Source organism: Amia ocellicauda, chromosome 1, assembly GCF_036373705.1.
Source record: "Amia ocellicauda isolate fAmiCal2 chromosome 1, fAmiCal2.hap1, whole genome shotgun sequence".
NCBI lineage: Eukaryota > Metazoa > Chordata > Actinopteri > Amiiformes > Amiidae > Amia > Amia ocellicauda.
This window is the reverse complement of record NC_089850.1, coordinates 25,234,150-25,258,017: the sequence shown is the minus strand read 5'-3', so window position 1 is coordinate 25,258,017 and position 23,868 is coordinate 25,234,150. Positions and strand designations below refer to the sequence as shown.

Below are 23,868 nucleotides of genomic sequence, written 5' to 3'. Positions count from 1 at the left end.
TCCTTGCATTTCAGCTTAGAACCAAAACCTCCTTCCTGCTTAGAATAATACATTAATATATTCCTAGTTATATCACAATATACTAAATACCACTTTCAGAATGCAGGTGCAGATCTTTCAAATGTGTGGATGTTTTTGGTTGCAGCTATGGTTGTATCATGTGGTGGGTTTTGATGTGTTGGTTTTTTAATTACTGACCTTTTCTAAGCAACCTATTTTTGAAGTATATTGAGTATAGTCAATAGTTACTGTATGATGCATTTGATTTTTTTTTATTATGATTGATTCTATATTTTGTTACATGTATCCCTTTTTTGCCACAAAGTGGACAACATTATTCTATATTTAAAGTTTTCTGACGTATTGGAACAGCTGCTTTACCAGTATGCAGATTTATATTGTTGAACTTCATGATTCGTGTTGTCGTCATTATGTTTGTTGCACTAATGCAAACAATGTTGCCTAAATGGTGTTTAATTGAATTACAAAATCCTCTTGAGTAAAGATTTTATCTGATGTAAGGTGAGACAGTTCAACTAAATGTATGCTGTGTCTGGTATGTTTGGTTTGTGTGCACATGATTGTGTGGTATTGTAAATGATACCTGTGTTCAGGTGATGTGTGCCATTTTAAAGATGTCAGGTTACATCTCTAAAAAGGTTTACAATCTTTATACTTTTCTCTGCATTAGGCACAAAAAGTAATGTGATGTAGTACCAGTTTTATTGTACCTTGTGAGAATGCATGCCACAGTTCACTGTGTGGGAGTTTCACTTCCTAATTTGATCAGGGAAACTTATCAATAACCAACCTTTTCAGTGATTGAGCTTTGTTTCCCTTCAGTTTCCAGTTCATTGCCAGACATTAATCATAATGTGACAAAGAAAAAGTGACCTTTCGATATCAATAGGCTCCTGTGTAGCACGGCGTTTGTAGTATGTACATGTAAAGGCCTATTTCCCTTTCATTGTGCTTCACAGAAATAATGGATTCATTGTGTTTCCACTTTAAAATAATTAGCTTACTTTTATTTTTAACTGCAAAAACTATTTGCATTTAGTATGTTCTTCCTTGTGTTGCATTCATTTGAATGTTTACTTAATGTCTTCCTCATTCAATGTGTTTCTTTTTAATCTATTTTATTTTTAACATGTTTGCTATAGTGTCTGCCTAAAACGGTCTGAAAAGCTAAGTATAGGATTGTACAAAAACATGTTAAATCTGAACACTTTACATTACAATTAACATTACAGGCCAGTTAGAATATACACTTCCTGTTTTTAGTGTAACTTTAGTAAATGTGCTCAGTATTTAATTTGAAACTTTTACCAGGTTTGTTTTGTTTTGTTTCACAACACTCTCATTTTCTACTATATTTATGTATTTATTTATTTACCATGATAAACCATGTACCATGCTCTTACTGTGCATTACTTGACTATTTTTGAAGTAACTCACTGATTTTGAATATACTTTCACAAGGGAATACATGGACTTAAAAGCCTTTCTTGTAGCAACACACAGATTATATAGGCCTAATAATATAGTGAACATGAAAAACTCCTAGCTCCTATATTACTTAATTATAATTTTTTTAAAGCTGCTTGGTGCATTAGTCTTTAATTATACCATTTATTCATATCTCAGAAAACCTCCTGCTGATGGTTTTAATTGACCTTACAGGGTGTTCTTGTTATACAATTCTTATTCAGTTTGTTTATGCAAACAACCAGTGCACTTCTCTTAATTAAATAATTACTGGAGGTCTGTATTTCATCACTTTCAAATAGATTAATCTAATCATACAAGTACTTAGTGTTTCATAGATTTTCATTAAACATCCCATTATCAGCATAATATTTTTTTAGATTCTGATTCTGACAGATTACTGTGGATTTTGGGATTGACCCCTGTAAAACCTCAAATTGTACTGGCATATTAACCATGCAAACTATTCTATGCAAATAATAAATATCTAGTCATATGTAATAGGACTGCAATGGTTGGTTTGTTTATTCCATGCTAAAAATATCAGATGTTGTCTTTAGGCTACCTACTGTATGCACTGTGCCTTTGAGGTCTTGATGTGTATTACGTTAAACCCTCGTTCGGTGTGTTTACTTTAATCTACTTTTCAGTCGAGTGAAACACAATTTTGATTCATGTATATTTTTCATTATACACGCTACCAAGTGTCAGCAAAATACTATTTGTAGGGCTGTCCCGAAGGGTCAATTATTATCTTTGAAGTTTTTGAAGCTTTGTTGGTGCTAATTTGCATAATTTATTGATGACATCACATTAGCTACTATTGTATAGATTTGATTGAAAATCCTACTTTTTTTCAGGTAATTCAAACATCCCCTTGTAGTGTAAAATGTTATCATGTTTTTATTTATTTTTACAAGCTCATGGTTTATGTACAGGTATTTAATTTTAACCTTCCAGTGAAAGAGCACGTCAACTAAAGGAGCTGCAACTGACTTAAGGTTAAAAATATATATATATATATATTTAGAAGTTAAAAAAAAAAAAAAAAAGTTACACAGATAATAAATATACACCAATACAGAACATAGTTACATAATATTTAGATTAGCCATCTGATGTCTTAACTTCAGTGGAAACTTTTAAAGAAAGGAACTGTGCCAGTACACTCTTCACCTCCATTGTGCTGTAATGTGCAGTTTGAAAAAGCACAGCAATCAAATGATTAGAAAAAGCATTGCCAGCAGCACAGGAACAGGTGAAATTCTTTTCAACGGTGGGCTTCGGGCTCTTTTTCAGAAAAAAACATGTATTAAATTATCAGTGTAAGCATATATTGTTTCATATTTATCATACCATAGCATGTTTCTTACAACATCTTGCACACTTGTACAGTAAGTATTTACTGCATAGTTTAAATCTACCCCTATGGTTTAACATATTGGGCCAATGACTACTGACCCGACAGTGGCAATTGAGGGGCTTTGCATGACTGTTTTGAACTTTATTATATGAAACAACTTTTATTTATTTAATCGGCAGCCATTATGCAAATCAAATGTTTTAATTTAGATAGGCTATGGGGGAAATCTGAAATGTGGTTTAGTATTCAAACATTGTCAGTTTCAAGAGGAAAAAATAATGTGATTGTCAAGTTCTGGTTACCGAAAGATCCTTCAAACCTTCTACGACAGCCCAATATATTTGAGTGAAAGCTAATGTTTTTGTATTATAGATTTTGTTCTGTCATTTTAATTTTCAATATGTGCATTATAAAATTGTTACAAATTTGCAAAGATTCTGCAATGGAATTTTAATGGATTAATTAATCTTTTTTGTTTAACATGCAATTACATAGAACGAGCAAACAAAAAAACAAACAAAAAAAACAAAAACTGAATTTAGTTTGTTACAGTGCTGAAGTTGTAGCTATTCAGAAGAGATCCACCATAAAAAAAATGTGCAGTCCTCTAAACTAATATAGATGGTGCAACTTTATTACGTTTCTGGTCCTTCCAGGATAAATTTTTCAATAGCCTCTGAAATAACAAGTTCTAAACTATTTAACATTTCAGCTAGAATGTATATTTTGGGAAAACAATCACATTACATTATATCATTCGGGATCCTGACAAGTGAGCTAAGGTATTTCATATTATAGTGATAGATTTACAAGAACCCTTCAATAATTGCTGCACTCCTATTTTGTGACAGTTTAGAGGAATATATTCTTCCTACAGCACATTTTGTTGTGCAGCAAAAGAGATTGTGATTTGCCATTGTAATGGAGACGTGTTCTGTGGGATCGAGGTCAGGACAAGAGCAGGCCATGAAATGTTCTGTGTTGTTGTCCTTGAACCCCTCAGTTATAAGCCCAGCTTTGTGACATTGTCTTATTATGCTGGTAGGTGCATCGGCCCTGCAACATAAAATTCCATCATTGCTGGCAGTAAACTGTTCTCCAGGTTGTCACTATAGTAACACTGATAGTCTTGATGTCCTTTTAAGACCGGCGGCAGAAACATGACCTTGGATAAAGTCCATAATCAATGGAGGGAGGCTTGGCACAATACCTTTGGTAATATAGTAATCTAGTGTATGTATTTTTTTTATTTTCAGCCGCAAAACAGGCCATTATAACATTCATAACCGCGTTAAAAATGCCGCTGGGAAGCTTCCGTACAGCCGCTCCAGCTCCCAGGACTCCCTGGACGAGCTGTCTATGGACGACTATTACAGTGAACTGGAACATATTGACAAGACCGGGCGAGGAGACCAAGAGCAGCAGGAGGAGGTTGTAGTGAAGGTGCCTGATGGTATGTGATGTTGCTTTTGTGACCTCGGCTACTCAGTTGTATATGGCCTACTTTATTCAGAATAAAATGTTTGTCTTTGATCATAATCAAAGATGATCATGGTAAGTATTTTCTTTCTGACGTCCTAGAGGTTTCCCTACCAATGTAAATATGAAACTATTCACAACATTTAAAACTTTCTTACCAGATATATGTTTTAATAACACAGGGTACCTAATATAAGGGATAAAACATTCCTACTGTCCAGATTCGTTTCATGCCAACAGACTATGAAAACACTTTACCTACTGTTGTGTTTACATGTATTAACATCCTTGTACCTTATTTTGTTAGGGGAAGAGGCTTGATTAATACCTTCCTCGTGGTGTTTATGAATTCCGTCTAAACAAATCTAGGATAATGTCAACGCTCTTTTCCCTCCTGTGGGGCAGAAGGGGAGCTGGAGGAAGAGTGGTTAAAGGAAGCAGGCCTGTCTGATCTCATCGGGGACCCGGCCGCAGACTCACAGGATAGCCTAGTGTTGCTGTCCACACTGACCCGTACGCAGGCAGCAGCTGTGCAGAAGAGAGTGGAAACGGTAAAGCAGACGCTGAGGATTAAGAACAAACAGTACCACGTTCCTGACGTACGGGATATCTTTGGCCTGCACAGTGCACAAGGCCAGAAGGTAGGAGCCATACATACATCATGTATATTGAAATAAAATGGTGGTTTTAAGGGGAAATTTTGGGGAAAGGGTGCATGCAGTACACTAACAAAGTTGTTGATTTTATTTTTCAGCCCTCTGACAATCATGAAGAAGTGTCTGCTGAAAGAAGTCAAAATGGGAAACGGGATGTTATATCAGATGGTATGAGGCAGAGCTGAATTTGTAACATGAATCATGTCAAGCTTTTTTCTAAAACTACATTTAGCACACATTTCTGGAGTTAACCGCAATATCTCACTTTTATACTCTTATGACAATGATGATAAATGTGCATGCTTGTTTTTTTATATGATTTACAAATGTTCCCCTGGTAATGAAGTGATTTTAAAATGAATGTCTTTGTTTAGTTTTTTGTCTAAGCAGTAACGATACATAATACATATACGATACAATGATTTTCAGAGAAATCACTTCTCTTTGAAGCAGGGATGGTTTGAGTAAGATTACACTTATTTTATTTTGAGAGCACTCGCTCTGGTCCAGTGCACATTTTTAGAAGTAAGTTAGCTTGAATAAACAAGTTGGATGTCCAGCAAAGACTAGGAGATATCTAGAGTTTATAACCACATAATACAAAAGGACTTGTGTGTGTCAAGCACAGGAACCCTTTAACAGAATGAAAGAGGAAACATGTAGGAAGAGTTGATAAACAAACAAAAAAAAGAGTATCCTTTAAATAGAATAGTTAAAAAAAGAAAAACATTCTAATGTCTTTACCCATTTTTATAGGAAGCCCGATCTGAACTGCATTTCTACTTAATGCCTGTCTGCATTGTTGCAAGAATTTACACTAGTCACAGCCTTGTGTGCAATAGCATGTTGCCTACTGTGTAATCATCCATCAACCATAGCATTGCTGAGTGGGGTGTTTTGGTAGTGGACTTTACCACAAATATCTGCCAAACAGGATGTGTTGTCATCTCTTTAACTCTTTCAGTTACAGAAGAAAGTATTCTAAAAGCATGCTTTTCATCCACTTACAATGTTTCCGCCCCTCAGATCAAACAACAAGTGAAGATGCAAAATGCCCACCAGAACAAGATATACCAGTGACGGAGATGGCAACTGGCACTGGTCAAACCTCTCCAGGCCAGAATATACCGGCGCCAGAGACCGATATTAACTTGGAGATCTCATTCTCTGAACAGGCCGTTAGTTTGAAAGAGAAATTACAGAGGAGTCCTGGTGATGCAGATGATGCACACCTACCTGTAAGTCACATTAAACATTAACGCTGTTAAGTGGACTTATCCAGGGCAAAGTATGAACCTAATAATAACCCAGTGACTTCAAAATGGGAGCTGAACAAGAAACATGAACATGCAGCTGAGCTAATGCCCTGAGGAAGTTGGAGTTAAGCCAGAATTAGGGGAAGTGGGTTGACATTACAGGCACCCGGCAGTATATTAAGCAAATGGATTATTTTTACAATTAGGGGGACCATGCAAGGTGTACAATTACAAGGCTAGAGGTGACCATGTTAAATTTAATTTATATGTTCATGTATCCAAATATTGGTTTGCAGAAATAAAACACAAATGCTGGGAAAAGAAAAGCCACTTAAAACGTCAGTGTTCAGGCTAAAAACATAGTGGCGTCTAAAGTAGGCACCGTTGCATAAAGACGTACAGAAGAGTATATACTGTTAGGTCATCTCGTTAATGTTTTAAACTAGCTGAACTTGGATCTTCCAGGGCAATAATCAACAGTATTTGATGCTGTTTTTGTGAATGGCTGATTAAAGTAGACGAGAAGGACATCTGAGTGTCATTTCAAAATGAGGTGGGGTGTTGAATCGGCACAATCCAGTAGTTTTCCTTGACCATGTGAGTGGTTTACCGAGTGCTGACCTAAATACTGTTTAAATTTAGCCCATGAGCAATTGCAGTATGGAAATAGAATTTCTTATTGGCAATTAGCAATTTATTTACTTGCTTGGAATAGATTTACATCAGACATACAGCCAATGTCTTTTTGGAAAATTACAGTAGACACAATACAAAATATTGCTCCAATCATTAATAATAATTTTGCTTTTTTAACACACACCCTTTTAAACTTATAATGTAGTCTAGATCCTGTAGCCATTAAAGTATAATATAAACTGATATGCATGCAGATAATATGATATGTTTGATAATAGTTCGTGTTTGTGTGCTGCTTTACTATAAATTTGTCCTTTCCTTCCTTATATTGGAGCTTTGAGTGACACCTGGTGGAAACAGAATCTTGTAAGGTGTCTTGTTTTCCAGTATCTCATTCATTTTTCTTTAATTATATTAGAATTTTAAGCTCCCTAAGGACAAAACTGGCACAACAAAGATTGGAGACTTGGCCTCTCAAGACATGAAGAAAGTCCACCCCCTAGCACTGATTGAACTGTCTGCACTGTTTGACACTTTTGGAATTGAATTTAAATCCCATAAAGCCGTAAAAAGTAAATTAAAAGGTGAGACATTTATAACCAAGTGTATCATATATAAAAAATGCATGAATGCAGCTTTTTCGCCAGGTAAACGGAGACACTGGGATGCCAATGCTTAATTTTTTTTAAGCATACGACATTTAGTATTCATATGAGTATCTCAGTCTTGTAACTGTGATTTATATAATTAATGTTACAGTATATGCAATTGCACTTGACTTTGAGAGATGTACATCTACATTTCTAGTTAACTTCTTCAGTGAACAATAAATCATGTCAATGTGTATTATTTGCCTGTTGTAGAATCTGGCCTGTTTGGAGTTCCCCTTACAACACTGTTGGAACAGGATCAAAAGAAACAGCAAGGGACAAAGGTGCCCCTTATACTGCAGAATGTAGGTATCACATTCAGATAACACTACTACATTATTCAAATTGATAAACATTGCAAAATACAATTTAATAAATACTATTTTATCATATTGATTATTATCATTATCATTTGACCTTGCAGCTTATTTCACACATTGAAGAGGAAGGCTTGGAAACAGAAGGGCTCCTTCGAATACCAGGAGTGGCTACGAGAGTCAGGGTCTGTTGCCTACATGTTTTAAAACTCATGGGAATTCAGCTTTCATTAGTCTAGTATTTATTGATTGAAGTTCCTGTTTATGTTTATTGCACACAGTCTTTCACAGTTGCTTTGTGTCTGGTTTGTAAGGAAATGCCTTAATAATAACACTTCTGTGGTCTTAATTTATATGTGCAAAATACTAACCTGGAGTAAAGAGGTCTTCTGCTTCTTTCTTCCATAGTATATTTTTTCCACAAACACCCACATCCACTGTTTGATCTGTGAAGGAACAAGATAGAACTTAGTGACTTAATAAGCAATTCAGATCATTTTAACCAAACACAATGATGCATTCCTTTACAGTTTTTTGTTCTTCAAAATACTTTATTGAGATTCCAATGTTCCATGAAAACATACCCATAACAAGAGTCCTGGAATAACATAAAAACTGTTTACAATGAATCATCATTGTCCAAGGTTTCAGTTGCTGGTGCACTGTAGGAAAAAAACAACATTACAAACAAGACTTTGTGGGAACTCTGGAAAGCATGCATCTGTCCAAAATCTGTCATTTGCAGTTTGCAAAGCTTGAAATAGAATCAACCAGCTTCCCCGCTCTTATACAACAAGCAACATCATTCATACAGTATCTGCACTGATGAAAACCTATTTTAATTTATAGCTGAATGCACATGTTCAAACTAATTTTTGAAGATGAATTTAAGGTTTAAATTTGAGTGCTGGGAAATGTGAAAGGGTTATTGTTACAAGCTGAAAACTCAATTAAAAATGCATCTGCTTATCATGCTTCTGGTTTACCCTCTTCATTAAGTTTTCACAAACCTGTTGGGATCTGTTTTTCTTTCTGTAACAGTAAGGGATCATGTTGTTAATGACAATCTGAGGAGAAAGAACAGACAATTGTCAGTACAGAATACTGCAATTTACAACAAGTATCTCATCAAATAATATAATTAAAACAAAACGTGTGTTGTTAAATGCAAGAAGGTAATCTTCAAGTGGTGTTTAAAAATAATAAATAGATATTGTATATGAACATGTTCAGTTTTTCCTAAATTTCCCCCAGACAGTCTGTCAAGAGCTGGAAGCGAAGTTCTACGATGGATCCTTTGCGTGGGAGAGTGTGAAGCAGCACGATGCTGCAAGTCTCCTGAAACTGTTCATCAGGGAGCTGCCACACCCACTGCTGACTGTGGAGTATCTCAGTGGCTTTGTAGCTGTGCAAAGTGAGTTCACAGGCCAATTCTACAACATGACTCTCAGATGACACACAGACACAGTGGCAATCCAGTGATTAATATTTAGGGTATAGATATCCATGTGGGGGTCATTAAAACTGTGCCACATTTTTAAGTTGTGGATTTATTTATATTGCATAATCAAGCATTGACATTGTTCTTGGACTATCAATGGTTCTTTGTCATTTTCTTCATTTTAAATAACTGTCATATTTTCATCCTGGTTTGAGCCATTATTGATGAAGTGCATTGTTTTCATGTTTTGTCTATGTTTTTGAATTTCCTTTTTAAAAATCGAATTTAAAAGGTGATGCAATAATTGTTACACACCTTGTGTCTTCTGAACAGAATTGCCCACAAAAAAGCAGCAGCTTCAAGCCCTTAATCTCCTTGTACTGCTTCTCCCAGAGCCCTGCAGGGACACGTTAAAGGTATAGCAAACAGACACACTAATTACAGACCATTTGAACACTGGATCTAGAGCAGTGGTTCTCAGACCTCAGTGGTTCATGAGACAAATCGGCAAAAGATCCACACATTACATTGCTGCTAATAAAATGACACATCCACACTGTTATTAATAATGTACTGCAAAGATGACACATTAAAGACTTCCTCAATCAAAATAACACTGATCCAAAGCATTATTCTACATAATACTACTGTACTGTGCCTGTGTAATTTTCTGGGGTTGCTAAGCTAGTATTAATTTGCATGTCAGTTGACTGTACAGCCATACAAGGTGAGGCTGAGGACAGTTTTTCAGCTAGTTTAAATGCGTTTTTAATATATAAATAATACCTTATTGGTACTCAGTCCTTATTTTTCTTTAAATTTAGACTCTGTTGGAGTTTCTTCAGAGAGTGATCAACAACAAGGCGAAGAATAAAATGACATTGAACAATGTTGCTGTTGTAATTGCTCCCAACCTTTTCATGTGCAAAGGCTTTCGCTCCAAGGCTAGTGAACAGCAGCAGTTCACTATGGCTACAGGGACGGCCAATATCGTCAAGTTACTCATCCAATATCAGAACCTGCTCTGGACGGTAAATCAGTTTTTAAAAACTCTGTTGACTTATTTTATTACCAACTTTTCCCCTTCCTTTTAATACTTTGATTTCAGGATTCCAAAATCTTTCCACCACAACTACTTGATTTTAAAATGTGTTTTTCTCTAACTCACCCACACAGAGGAGTGATTCAGCGGTGACATTCATGAGGACATTGGTGATGCAGTTGTGCTTTGTATACATACATAATTTGATGATAAAAATAAGTCCTCCTCTTTATCTTACTCAAGACCTTCAGAAAGTGACCTCATGCTCACATCCAGTGAATTGAAACATTTCCTATACTTCCATTTGTTTCTCTGTAGTCTGGTCTTGGGCTGGACCAAATCAAAACTTCAACCCACCCACAAATCGCTGATTACGAAGTTGTACCCTTTCACATTTTGATTTATAAATGGTGGAAAGTGGCTTCTGTCAAAAAATGTAACTGCAGTAGGGTATAGATTTGTACATTTGCGGTTTGCAGAGAGGTCAATGGTTTGATTTGGTTTAACTCCTTGTCAGTATTCAAAAGAGAATCTCTGTTGATTTGTTTTGTTTGGTGTGGAAAAAAGGCCATTAGAAAAACATTTCTGCACCTGACTTCAAATTTCATATATATATCTGTGTCTTGTCTTTAAATACACCATCTATTAAATGACTCCTGTCCTTTCAGATACCTAAATTTATTATGAATCAAGTAAGGAAACAAAACATGGAAAACCAAAAGAAAATGACCAGGGATAAAGCAATGAAGAAATTGCTGAAGAAGATGGCTTATGACCGAGAAAAGTCTGAAAAACATGAGAAGAACACAACAGAGGTAAGATGTATTGATCAAACCGTACCGCAAAGTAGCAAAGATCTTTTTCATTTGTGTAAAAGAAGCCAGAACATAAATATCAACAACCTTTTTTAATTTACATAACAAGCTTATTGGAATATGATATGGAAATGTGTAATATGGAAATAAGCGGCATATAACCAGACCTATACATTTCCAAAAGCTTTTCTCCAGTGATAGACGGTGTTATATGTTGCTGAGCAGTTCGATTGAATGGGACTGAAGGCTGGTTGAACTGCTCTGTATGACGGAAACTAGGAAATGCAAAGGCAGCAGTTTATCGAAGCAGCTTTATAAATATAACCTAGCAGAGAAGCTGAATATTGCCACAACTATTATTTATATTTTTTAAGTTATTGTTTTCATTTTGGGCTACCAAGCCTGTTTTTATGTATTTAATTAGTGAATACTAGTCACTCTTTTGGACTTTTGAGAGTCCTTCTGAATTCGTTTTCTCTGAATTTAAATGTTTGTTTTCCAGTGACATCTAGTGGACACATTGCTCTTTTTGCTGTTCGTTGTTGAACAAAAACTAGGGTCATGTTTTCTGATTGTTATCCAATGGATACATGAGAGAATGTATGTGTCTTTTTAAAATAGATACATTAGAATGATAAGAAGGGGCTAAGTAGTGGTTTGTATCACACAATTAACTCTTTCGATATAGTGTAGCCTAGTCCATGTTTGTATATTTATTGTGTTTTATAAAATAATATAAATATTTTGTATTTGTTTTGTCAAGTTGTCATTGTATATTTTATTTTTCTGGACTAAGATGTGTGAACTGATTTCTGGACTAAGGTTAATAATATAAGAAATCTAGACAATGAGTGTAAAACAGATTTTGAATAGCTATGACTCAGTTGTTGTATTTGTTTGTGCCTGTGTCTGTTTGCAGACGGATGCCCTTCATGGAGTCATACGGGTACAGGCGCCACAGTTCTCCAAAGTGTCCATGGCAGTGCAGCTCACAGAGGAACTGAAAGCAAGTGACATACTAGCAAGATTCCTTAGCCAAGATGGGTATGAAACATTTTCCGTTGTCTTTGGACTATTTTTATTAACCAAAGAAGTAACAGTGCTACAGCATTTTTAATTGGAGAATATATTATTTTCTATTATGCAGTATGCTACAGCTGGGTTGTTACAAAATACAATATTTTCTTAAATTCTTCTTATTATACCTGAGTTCCTATCAGCAGTGGTTTACAGTCATGGTGATCAGTATTTCAGATACTGTTTTAACCATGATCTTTTTAATAAATTACTAGATATGAAGTTCTGAAGTTGTACATTTCTGATCTCGTCTGTACTCTTCAAGTTGGTGGAAACTATTTCTTCTGAACTGAAATATCATAAAGGGCCACATCAGTAATTGATTTATGATGGGACGTGTGGTCACCCCTGATCCCCTACCCCCATAGAGCTTTGGAAATGAATGCAGCTCAAATTTAAGACTCAGAAGTGGAACTGAGGTTATGACTGACTTCAAATGATGCAACCATTGCACTGTGATAAGTTTTGATATTGTTATTATTTCAGTATAAATGTATCATCTAATGAACACCACCACGTTCTTTGCAGCTTCGTGTCTGTAAAGAGAGAAGAAGTGTGCTTGTGCGAAATAGGGGGGAACATCGGTAAGTTTCACTGATGTCCATTGAGATTAGAAAAGTTTACATTTAACTCCCCATGGACTAGAAGGAAGATGTTTAACTGGCTTTGTTACCACATTTTGTGGAGTAAAATGGGAGTTTTAAAACAGCCAGATGCTTATTTCTTTCTTTGCGTTGTCTTGTGAACAGGAGAACGTTGCTTGGACGATGAAACCTACATGAAGGAGCTGCTCCAGGTGAATCCCAATGCTGAGTGGGTTATCAAAACTCATTTGCGTTAGTGTACTTGGAAGTACCTGTTCATTTCAGAACTCCAATAAACCCCTAAGGAGATATTCAAGAGAAAAAGGGAAATGCATCTTTATCAGAGAGGCAAAGATGTGATCTGGGACACACGAAGATTTTAGGTTAGAAGTTAGAAATGTGATAGACTTTTGGCAATAAATCGACGCTAGCACACATAACCATGATAACCACAGAGCCTTGTCCTTAATGTTGAAAAGAAAACCTTGCCACTAACGCCTGATAGTCAGTTGTCAACCTTTTAAAAAATAGATAATCGAGCATCTGTACACAGACTGAGTGTATGAAGAGCGTATGTGTTGTTATCCATTGTTGTCGGGACAAGGACAAATTCTCTATAATGCCAAGAGCCCTGTGAGGAGACCCTTGTTTAATGAAGTTCTTAAACTAGAACTGACAAGAGGAAAACAACTACAGATATCTCCACTTTCCTTTTCATTGTTAATTCAAGCAGATGCATCTCTATTACAGATCAGGATTCACCACCTGTATGTTGTAAAATTGTCCGAGTTTATATGAGAGTGAAAAGGTAGAGTCTTCAGTGCACAGTTCCATGAGGCTTGACACAAGTTGGGCCCGGGCAGGAGGCAGTGAAGGCTATTCATGCCCAGAGAGATATAACTAATAGACCACTTGGTAGAGGGGAAGGAATAGCTACCTAACCAACCAAATCAGGCTTATTTACTAGCATTTGAGAATAGACATTGCCCCGGGATGGCTATTACCACCCCTGCTACGAAGATTCATACACAACCAAGGGGGTTGTTTCACTGGTTTGCACAAAAGGATTACATTTTTTGTCGATTTTGTTGATACTTTAAAAATAAAACATGGAATACCTTTTGATATAATAAAACAATCAGAGCACTTACATTTTAAATTGTATGATATAATGATTTGGATCTTTAAATCAGTGCTTTCCATTGGTTTTAAAACCTTTTAAATGTAATATGTTTTTTATAGAGCTATTTGAAAAGACAGATATGGGCCCAAAAGAACAAATTAGCTCCTTTCAAACGTGAAAGATTTATCACACCATGTACTGATTTGTATTATTTAATTTTAAACCTGTGTTTCTATTATTACCTGTGTCAATTTGGTCTTTGACTTTTTGTTTTGGATGATGTAAGAATATGTTGTTTAAGCTAATTTGACTGTTCTGTATGCTATTGTCACCATATTATATGGTGAAGCTAAAACATATTTATATCACTATGACAAAATGAACAGTTCAGTAGATCAACATCAGTCCAAAATGCTTGCATGATTATGCCATTATGTGCTGCCAAAATGTGTACAATAGGTAAATTAATCCAGTAATGGATTCAGAACTAAGAACTATTTGCAGGGTTAATGGATACTTGTAACATAATTGCAGTGCACCTTTTCACAAAGAGTAATGTATGTCTTCTGAATTTTAACCGTTATTAAGTGTCCTACTGTTTGCAGATATTTTTCTGGCCTGTGTTCTCATTACACATCTAATGTTTTTTTGGTTTTGTTATGCTGGTTAAGCAAACTTGGGTCCTGATTTAGCCATAGTAAAGCTGATTTAAATGAAGCAGAGTAGGGCAATACATTGGAGCCCTGACACCTAGTGGCAGAACATTGTATTCCATTTTCCCAAGCTGGAAGTGCAGAGAAATCTCATGTTCAGCACATTCAAGCGGTCTGAAACACAGTTCATACTTAAGTGTGGCATGGAAGCAGTAGGAATACATGTGCATATCATTAACTTTTGAATGTATTGATATATGACACAATTTGCCATACCAGGAGGGTTTTACTGTAACAGACTGAGACACCCTCATTGGAAATAAAATTCCAATTTCCCCTGCCATAGATTCCACATTGTGTCCAGGTCACAGACAAATCATCTCGGGACAGCTGAACAAAAGAAAGTGTAATACTGATAATTCTGCCTTTCCCCCTGGTATTTTCATCTCATACATCCCTGAAGCCTTTTCCAGCCACTGTTTCTTGGGAATAGTTCACAGAGACCAGCAACAGAGTCACAAGGAAACTGGAAACTATATCAAGAACAGAATCAAATTCCAGGAAATATATGACTGTTTTTACAGACGGTGATTCACACAAAGTTTACAGTACCTAGTGTTAAAAAAAATATCCAGGACTAGAGCTAAAGTGGGTGTGTGAAACCAGCCAATAAAGTCTTATTAATACCAAATAAATTATATACTTGTGACCAGCCTTTTTTCATTGGATACTGTGAATGGTGAAGGATGCCCCCTCTGTGTACATATATATGCTCTAATGTAAAAGACATAACCACTAATTGAGTCGATGCATTTATGTTGTAAATAAAAGTACTATTGGTATATTCTCAGTTTCTTTTTCGTTTTGTTTATACTATTTACAATTATAAAGTGTTCAATATAGTATTATAGTATATGAAACTCTATTCTTCTATTGGAATTCTGTTGAATGAAACGGTTACCTGCCAAGAAGAACACATCAGCAGGGGACTTCCCATGCTATTTCCAGCATGGTTTAAAACAAGTGATATTGATTCAGAGTAGTAGACAGGCGTAACCAATATGATTTGCCACATTTGTGTAAGTTTGAAGGAACTGAAAACCATTGCCCTAGTTGTGTATTTGCCTTTGTGGTTGAAAACTATAGTGGAATGCTGTATGTTACTGTTTGAGGAAGCTGACTGTAAGAAAAAATGATTTCAACAGTTTTATGAACATGTATTTAAGAACATTGTAAAAAAAAAAAAAGAAAAATTAATATATTATGCCATGCACACACACCCATATATATATATATATATATATATATATATTAGACTGAAATTGAAATTACTGAATTACATTTTAATATAAAGGTATTGTAAGTGTGTAAGTCAAACCCATATAGATTTACATCATAAGTATCTGTTTTCCGCTCTGGTATGATTGCATTGAGGCAGCGAGAGCCATTCTATAATGGTGGAATGGCACTTGAACACACAGAGGAGTAGCCAACTGCCCACTCTTCAGCAGCCCACACAGCTCGGACACCATCGCCCGCAGCTTGGTCAGATCTGAGAAAGAGAACAAACTCCAGCTGACTAATTCACCAAACCCACAAATAACAATGGTGTGTATCTATATAATCATTTCCTTATGGTCTACAAATGGAAATCATTTAAATAAAAATATGTAGTGTGTAATGATTCCTGAATATAATTTGCATGGCATTTTTAATAATGGTGTATTCATCGATTTACTTTTGATAGATAATTCAATGATATACTACTGCTCCATAACATTGCTTTCCTTTATTGTAAAGAACTACAATTGTAGAATTACAAAAGTTGAATGTTAAACATGTTTGTTTGCTTAAGATTACTGTGTATTGGCCTGGAATTGGAATTTGCTACATATACTTTTTTTTTTTTAAGTTACTTTACCTTGTTTGTGGTTTCTCTTCCATTGGGTCATCCAGAACCCCTGGACTGCAATATTTTTGAATATGAGGGTTTTCTTTTGAAAACAGAAACAAAATGTGTTACACATTCATATTTAAATATGGGTTTCAGTCTGGACAGCTCAGGCGATAGTGATGTTTATTAACAATACATTACAATCATTTTATGTAGTTTTGGCTTTGGCCTCATCCTTCAAAATGTTCCTATCCACTGGTAATTTTGTGAAATTTGCCTGCCTGGTCAGTGGGAAGCATGGGTGCTGTCCTTTCATGGTATTCATGTACCTTGTCTGCAGCCATTTTGACATCTACAGGGCTAAGGTGAGTTGAACCTAAACAATCTCTTTGCATAATGGACAGTTCTTTGACTGGCATGAGTGATATTAATTTGAAAGCTGTCCAAATTAATTTTCTATCCATTTTCAGTAATGGCTTCGACCAGTACATGGTCACAATGAGCTGGAGCCAAACCCACCAGACACGGGTCACAAGGCAGGGTTGGGACGAGGCAACAAACACACACTGCACTCACACAACTACAGGGCAATTTAGAGTAGCCAGTCAACCTTAGCAGCCTGTCTTTGGGAGTGTGGGAGGAATCTGGAGCACTTGGCAAAAACCCACACAGGCACAGGCAGACACCCAAGGCCAAAATCAAACCTGGGTAGCGCCAACCACTGCAAAACCATGTCACCCCTATTATTTACTCAAAACCAAATTTATTCATGATTCAATGTAAGTTCTTACTTACAGCTGGGAGTAGGATTGGTTTCTTTGCCATTCCTCCGTAGGTTACAAGTGTTCCCCCGCATCTGTAATCAAATGAGAAAACTGAACTGCACAGACTAGTGTTTCTAAGAATTATCATTTAAAACCTAAGAAGTGGTGCTTCTTAAAGTAAAGCATCACTTCAGTTCAATTTGAAATGGTCACACAGAGAATGACCAAATGTTTTGAAATAAACACTCATCAAATTAAAATGCATTAGGTGCAAACCCATATATGCACATTTGTTAGAAAAGGATATTAATTACAAAACATCATAAATCCACAGTCAATGGAAACAATACAATTTAATTCAATACTGACTCTAAATGACTGAGGATACGTCCAGCGCTGAATCCACCCACACAGTTCAGCCCTAATTTTGGTTTTGGAACTTCCTGAAAATCAAACAGAAGCTTAAATAGATGCCGTTCAGATGTCTCTCAATGGGGTTGTGTGCCTTGTTTGGACTGTAGATTAATAAAGTTGTATCAAACTTATTTAATTAATAAGTTACTGCTGTTTACAATTCCAGGAATTTGATTTATATGCTTAGAACACCCAAGTCAAGCAAAGATCCCTCCTTTTTAACTACATTGATGTAATTGTTCCACTTATCATTACCATATTCATGTTTTCATGTTAATAGACCTGAAAGTCAGATCCCAAAGTTACAAAGAAAAAACATTTTCTTTGTTTGTCTTGTTTCAGCTTTCTTTGCTTCATTGTTCTGATACCTCTCCACTCAGAATGTCCTGAAGTTCAGGAAAGATCTACAAAGTTTTTTTGTTTTGGTTTTCACCTGAAAGATTTCTTGTATATCTGAACTTTGCAGACTTTCTTCAGTAATAACATAATCGGCCCCCATAGATTGTAGCTTCTCCACTAATTCGTGACACGTAGGCCTGAAAAATTGAAATTCACAAACATTTCTAAAACAATGTTCTATAGATCGCAAATGTATACATACTCTGAATTGGCATGGAAGGATAATGATTAATTTCCTCAAGTAGTACATTTTCTCTTTATTTGCAATTAGCAAACATTCGCAACATTTTGTCCATGACCGTATACTGTGCTGAATGTGATTTTCTACTAATATAGAATTGACTCTTTGGAGTGTTATAATTCACTGATTAAATGTGTGTGTTTTATAAACAATGCATTTGATTTTAATACAGTGTATAGAATATTTTAATTAATATTATTCATACCTGTCTCGTATTATATTGATGGTTTTAAATCCCTTTGTGGCCGAAATCTGAATCACTGCTTGTCCAACTGCACTGTTGGCTCCATTTTGAATGACTGTGTCCCCTAAAGAGAAATAATGTACTTGAACAGTGAATAAAGTACATATTTGCAAAATGTGGCAAATACTGTATATTAACTTACCAGGCTGCAGTTGTTTAAAATCATGCAACATCCTGTAAGCTGTGCAGGTGTTGACACCAACTGTGGCAGCACATAGCAGTGAGATATCTTTGGAAATCTTAATAAGGTCACACTCATCACATACAGCTTCAGTTCTCCATGTCCCTACAGGAATGAAAAGGCAAGACTGTTATGCCAACAAAAATAAAAATATAGCAAAAAATAACAAATATAAAAATACTGAAAAATACTTACTGAAAACAAGTTCTAATACCCTTACATAAATAAATATCAATCTACATTAGAAATCAAGCAAAGGCAGGCTTTTGAATTCAAACCTAGTTAAAGCTTCAAACAATACTTTGAGAATGTTCACAACACACTAAATCAACTTACATGTACAGACACATCAGCCTGAGTTAAAAGTCAGTAATTAATGAACAGCATGTTTTGGGTATTTTAGGGTTCTTCATCTTGGCATGTGTTATTTTGCTTCCTCCTTCCCAGCCACTCGGCCTACCTGCCTGTGGCTTCTTAGAAAATAATGAGTAAATTTTATATGACCCCACTGTTTAAAGTTTGGTGTGCATGGTAATTAATTACATTATCAGTGTAATAACCTGTGTAATAACCTGACGGGTTTCTTACCAAATCCAGCATCAACTGGAATCACCCAATCCCCAGGTTTGAAAGCTGTAACTTTCCTGCCAACTTCAACAACCTCCCCAACACCTTCATTTCCTCCAACGGCAGGGAAAGGAGGAAGAATTGGATAGGTGCCTAATATTGGAAAACATTAGACTGGTAATCATTTCTTATTCTCATATCTCATACATCTAAAACCATTTTGTGAAACAAACAAAATGAACAATTTTTCAAAGTTATATATGAGTGCAAACATGGTGGATTGTAATAATCCATTAAATGTGCTTCAATTGAGGTTTTCACCTGAATGAAAGGCTATATGACATGCACTCACATGCAAACCTTACATTCAGGATGATTATTTTCTGATGAAATTGGGGCATCATCCAAAGTGTGATTCTCACCAAATGTTTTAACTCACTTTGTATAGAATGAATGTATTTACAAAAATAACCAAATTGAAGGAGAAATATAGTTTGGAACTGATATTTGCAGAATGTTAAATAAATTGAATACTGCAGAATGAATTTGAAAGTATTTGAAATACTTAATATATTTATTGTTAGTAGTAGTAGTAATGGTGGTAGTGGTTGTGTTAGTTGTAGTAGTTAGTTAGTAGTTAGTAGTAGTAGTAGTAGTAGTAGTAGTAGTAGAAAGAGTAACACAACTATTCTCTCAGATGTTTTTCCTTTTCAGGTTTGTTTTCTTTTCAGTTTTATCTACAATTACTGTTTTAGCACTTTTTTACTATCATCGTAATACAGCCCTTAATCTTCAATGAACAAAACATGATTTAGAATAAGGGGGGATGTATTTTTGTTGTTGTTTTCCCTGAACTTCCTGATGTTGCTACAGGTGACCAAACTGAATTTTCTGAATCTTAATTTTCTGCCCTACTAGAAAATAACCAAACTGTCGTCTGACTGAACATTCACTGCTCTCTCCTCTTCTCATGCTCAAAGACCCTTATTTGTGCCAAGGAGTCCTAGGTCTAGTCCCAGCTAACAGCTTTCCTCTACCTTATCCTCATTCTTAAACCATCCACCATTGTTTTCCATTTCCCTCTATTTCATCAGAACACTCTGCTTCTTTCATCTCTTCCAAAGTATGAGATCAAAAGACAACACAATTCCCTCCTTATGCACCTCACCTCATTCACGCTCTCTCTCGCCTACCACTATACTCTTCCTTCAATTTCACCCCTCTCATTGCTTTCTCAGTCTCCCCCACTTAAGAATCATCCAATTTCCTCTTTCTACACACCCTCCTCATCTGACTAATTCCAACCCTCTTCTTCCCCCTCCAACCCCCTTGTCTGAACCTCAGCTCGGCTCACTTGTGTTTGTTTGAAAGCCTACAACCTATACCTTGGATCTCATCTGCTCATAACATTTCAATCATTTAATTTCCTCTCGCTCCAGGGTTTTAGGATTTCCTTGTGTGGCTTTATTTATCTGATCCTTTCCTTAGCACTAGGATCTGATATTTTTCAACCAAAAGCTCCCTGACTTATTTAATCAACTTTCAGGGCTTCAGCTACTACTTCCATACTGCTGATGCTCACCGCGTCTGTACCTTTGCCTCTCTTGACTTTCTTTATCTATAACTGCCTCTTGCCCATCTCCAGCCTCATCACCTCCAACACAGCCTTTCCAAGTCTGACCTCAATTAATAATCCTTCCCCTCATCTGAAATCGCTTTTTCCTTTCATTCTATAACTTTTTCTCTTTCCTTCTCTGCCAAGAACCACAGCATCACCCCTTGCCCCCCCTGCTCGTACTCTCAACAAATCTCTTCCTCTTCCTGCACTTTGTTGCCGTTTCATTGCTATCAAGTCACTTTTTTTTCTTGTAATTTTAACTTTTTTGTTGTTTTTTTAAAGTGTTAACGTTGTTTAAACCATAGTTGTTTTGTCTGTCTAGCTCACATTTTTACTTCCACAATTATATTATTGAGCAATCATCTCATTCAGCATTTCCATGTGTACTGCTGTTACTGCAACCAAAGCACTAAGAAATGTGTATTGAAATTCTACATGCTTAAATTGGAGCCAGAGCTTGCTTTTTAAAATACAATTTCCAGTTGTTAATTCTGTATGTATACAAGTGTGTGTATAGTTTGAACTCTGGTGTATTTGTGTATTATTCTAGATTGTGTATTCACATTTGTAGCATTGTTTCTTGGTAAAAGAGTGTTCTATTGTTCTATACTTATTTTCTCTATGGACTTTCATTGTGTTCTATTACTTTTGATAATATATGCTTCTAGAGCTCATACATGTTCTGAAAGTGGGCTTGACTCTAGTTTAGTCTAGAATTATCTTTATATGTGCATATGGACAGGGCTTAAGTTCTCACCCACACACCACTCTTCCATGTAATTTAGTCCCTCGTTCAGTTTGCATATTTACTAAATAAGTAATAAAAAAATATATTCTCCCTACACAATCTAAACAAAACAGAAAACAATCCTTAACATTTCTTGACTTTTCCCCCTCTATTTCTCCTACTCCACTCTTTGCCATCATGGCTTCTCCACTTTCTGTAAACTACCTTGACATAGTCCTTTTTAAGCAATAATTATAGGTGTGGCTCTATCCGGATACCTATGATTATCTCCACCAGCACAGCACTGTCTTAGATGTCAGCCAAACAGTAGCCAGGCCATGTTTATGCATCTTATAGAGATATAAATGTGTGTGTGTCAGCTTGCATCTTATATTACATTACCTTTTCTGAGCATTAGTTCAGTGGTCTAATTTAAAGACCCACTCATTTTAGAAAAGCCAAAAATCTCAGTGGATCAATCTGTGAAGAATGCAGTGTGATGGTATTAACTAGCATGAATGTGCTAAATAATATATTTTTGTAAACTAAATTTATTTAGGTGTGTAACTCACTGCAGCACTGTAACTCAATGTGCAGACATAACAAAACCCATATACATTTTTTTTACTAGGATTTCAAGGAAGTGACCCCAACCATAAATAAATAAATGTACCTTGAAGCATGTTAATATCTGCTGGATTAATAGGTGCAGCCAGCATCTTCAGTCTTACATTTGTTTCTTCAACATCAGGTAAGAGCATTTCCTCCATTCTTATAAAGGGAAAAAGTTCTTTGTGAAGTCAAATTGAGTCAGATATTTTTCAAAATTCCCTAAAACATTTATCTTTACTAACACACTCCAATCTGACTTAATACTATTTGAAAAGTGTATATATACATACACACATATATATACACTTACTTTATAGCACACAAAAGCAACAAAAACAGAAGTCTAACCAAATGATAATGTCTTACCTTATTACATCACTAGTCTCTCCATGCTTTCTGTAAACCAGTGCTTTGCATGAATGTCTTTCAACTACAGAAGGGTTTGCTTTAGTGAAAATGTTTTGATTCCTTGTCCATCGCCCTATACTTGATAGGGAAGGCTGGGTCAGATAAAGAACAGCTTTCCTCATGTTTGGGAACAAAGTAGTGTCTTTAGAAATTGAGTCAACTGTCTTTTTAATAGCAAACTAGTCTACTTCCTTACCATTTCACAATCTTTGTAGGCGGGGTCTATGGACTTTGTCTTTATTCTATGTGTATCGGCAATAATATATATATACACACATATACATGTAAATAATGACAACATTGAAAATTATACTGGCAGCCTATCTTGACATAATTATAATGAGCTTTGCCATTTGTAGTTAATTTATTTATTTAAGCTGGAACTAGGTTAGGAAAGACATATGTCAGCTTACAGGCACTATTACTTTAGTATTTCTAACAACAGTCAATTTGTGAATGACAAGAAATGCATACCACACTAAGGACAATATCACCATTAAAATCATATCAATAGTGAAACTGAGCTCAAAATATTAAAGATGTGTGTCCTCTATTTCAATTTTAAAACTACATTTCCCAGTGAGAAAGGGCACCCAGAGCAATAGGCATTTTTTAACAGGAGTTAAATAAGACTATTAGTAATATTCATTGTGAAAATATTGTACAAAAATAACTAGTGTGTTGTTTCATTCTATTTTTCTCATCTGCAATCATCAGCACACCCGATTGTTATGTAGATGCATGGAGGAGTCATCAGACTTACCAGTTCCACTATGACAAATGTGTTCATTGGATCAATCTGTGGCAAATACTTTAAAAATCATCTTACAAATTCAATGCTATTTTATTACAATTATATTTAATGTTGTCTCACTGTATCCCATACTCATATCCATAGTGTTGTTCTTGAGTAGCTTACCACCTTTTTAGTCTGAGAAATGTCATGGCTTCCACATGACCTTTAAAACACAGACCATTGAGCACCACCTGCTGACATTATAAAGAGTTTGATCATTTCAGTGTGTCACTGGATGAGCAAACAGTGAATTAAGCAAACTCCTTTTGTCTATTAGAAGATGCCAATGTCAAAAATACATTTTAACTCAAAGTTAAGGTAGGATTATAACTTTGTACAACCTTGATGGAAACCAGTATACATAATGGCAATGTAATTAATGTACTTAGATTATTTTAATACTGCAAGAACATTGGTGCTGCA

General features: G+C 35.6%; 2 protein-coding genes across 3 annotated transcripts in view; one reads left to right on the top strand and one right to left on the bottom strand.

The window, feature by feature from the left end:
• The window catches only part of arhgap18 (Rho GTPase activating protein 18), a 28,059-nt gene extending 12,635 nt beyond the window's left edge, over positions 1-15,424 (top strand). For both annotated transcript variants that reach the window (XM_066699371.1, XM_066699364.1), the window contains exons 2-15: positions 4,108-4,304; positions 4,736-4,971; positions 5,085-5,154; positions 6,013-6,224; positions 7,297-7,462; positions 7,742-7,833; positions 7,953-8,030; positions 9,100-9,259; positions 9,620-9,702; positions 10,111-10,317; positions 10,997-11,143; positions 12,063-12,187; positions 12,749-12,804; positions 12,970-15,424. In XM_066699371.1, the coding sequence (XP_066555468.1) occupies positions 4,108-4,304; positions 4,736-4,971; positions 5,085-5,154; positions 6,013-6,224; positions 7,297-7,462; positions 7,742-7,833; positions 7,953-8,030; positions 9,100-9,259; positions 9,620-9,702; positions 10,111-10,317; positions 10,997-11,143; positions 12,063-12,187; positions 12,749-12,804; positions 12,970-13,061 (1,921 nt within the window). In that variant the 3' untranslated portion in view covers positions 13,062-15,424. The remainder of the gene's footprint in view (positions 1-4,107; positions 4,305-4,735; positions 4,972-5,084; positions 5,155-6,012; positions 6,225-7,296; positions 7,463-7,741; positions 7,834-7,952; positions 8,031-9,099; positions 9,260-9,619; positions 9,703-10,110; positions 10,318-10,996; positions 11,144-12,062; positions 12,188-12,748; positions 12,805-12,969) is intronic.
• A 349-nt stretch (positions 15,425-15,773) lies between these two features.
• Positions 15,774-22,840, bottom strand: LOC136746714 (enoyl-[acyl-carrier-protein] reductase, mitochondrial). Its single transcript, XM_066699383.1, has 10 exons — positions 22,608-22,840; positions 22,303-22,400; positions 19,306-19,437; positions 18,679-18,822; positions 18,498-18,600; positions 18,086-18,188; positions 17,608-17,681; positions 17,270-17,330; positions 16,502-16,574; positions 15,774-16,132 (listed from the first exon to the last, which is right to left on the bottom strand). Exons 1-10 carry the CDS (start codon positions 22,769-22,771, stop codon positions 15,969-15,971), a joined length of 1,116 nt encoding a protein of 371 aa, XP_066555480.1. The 5' UTR covers positions 22,772-22,840; the 3' UTR covers positions 15,774-15,968.
• Positions 22,841-23,868: the final 1,028 nt, after the last annotated feature.

Bases quoted from the DNA above. Each gene is read 5' to 3' on its own strand.
- LOC136746714 (XM_066699383.1), bottom strand. From the start codon at position 22,771: ATGAGGAAAGCTGTTCTTTATCTGACCCAGCCTTCCCTATCAAGTATA. The intron at 22,401-22,607 runs GTAAGACATTAT...TCCCTTTATAAG, and splicing joins GAGACTAGTGATGTAATAAG to AATGGAGGAAATGCTCTTAC. The intron at 18,189-18,497 runs GTATGAATAATA...TCAATTTTTCAG, and splicing joins ATCAATATAATACGAGACAG to GCCTACGTGTCACGAATTAG.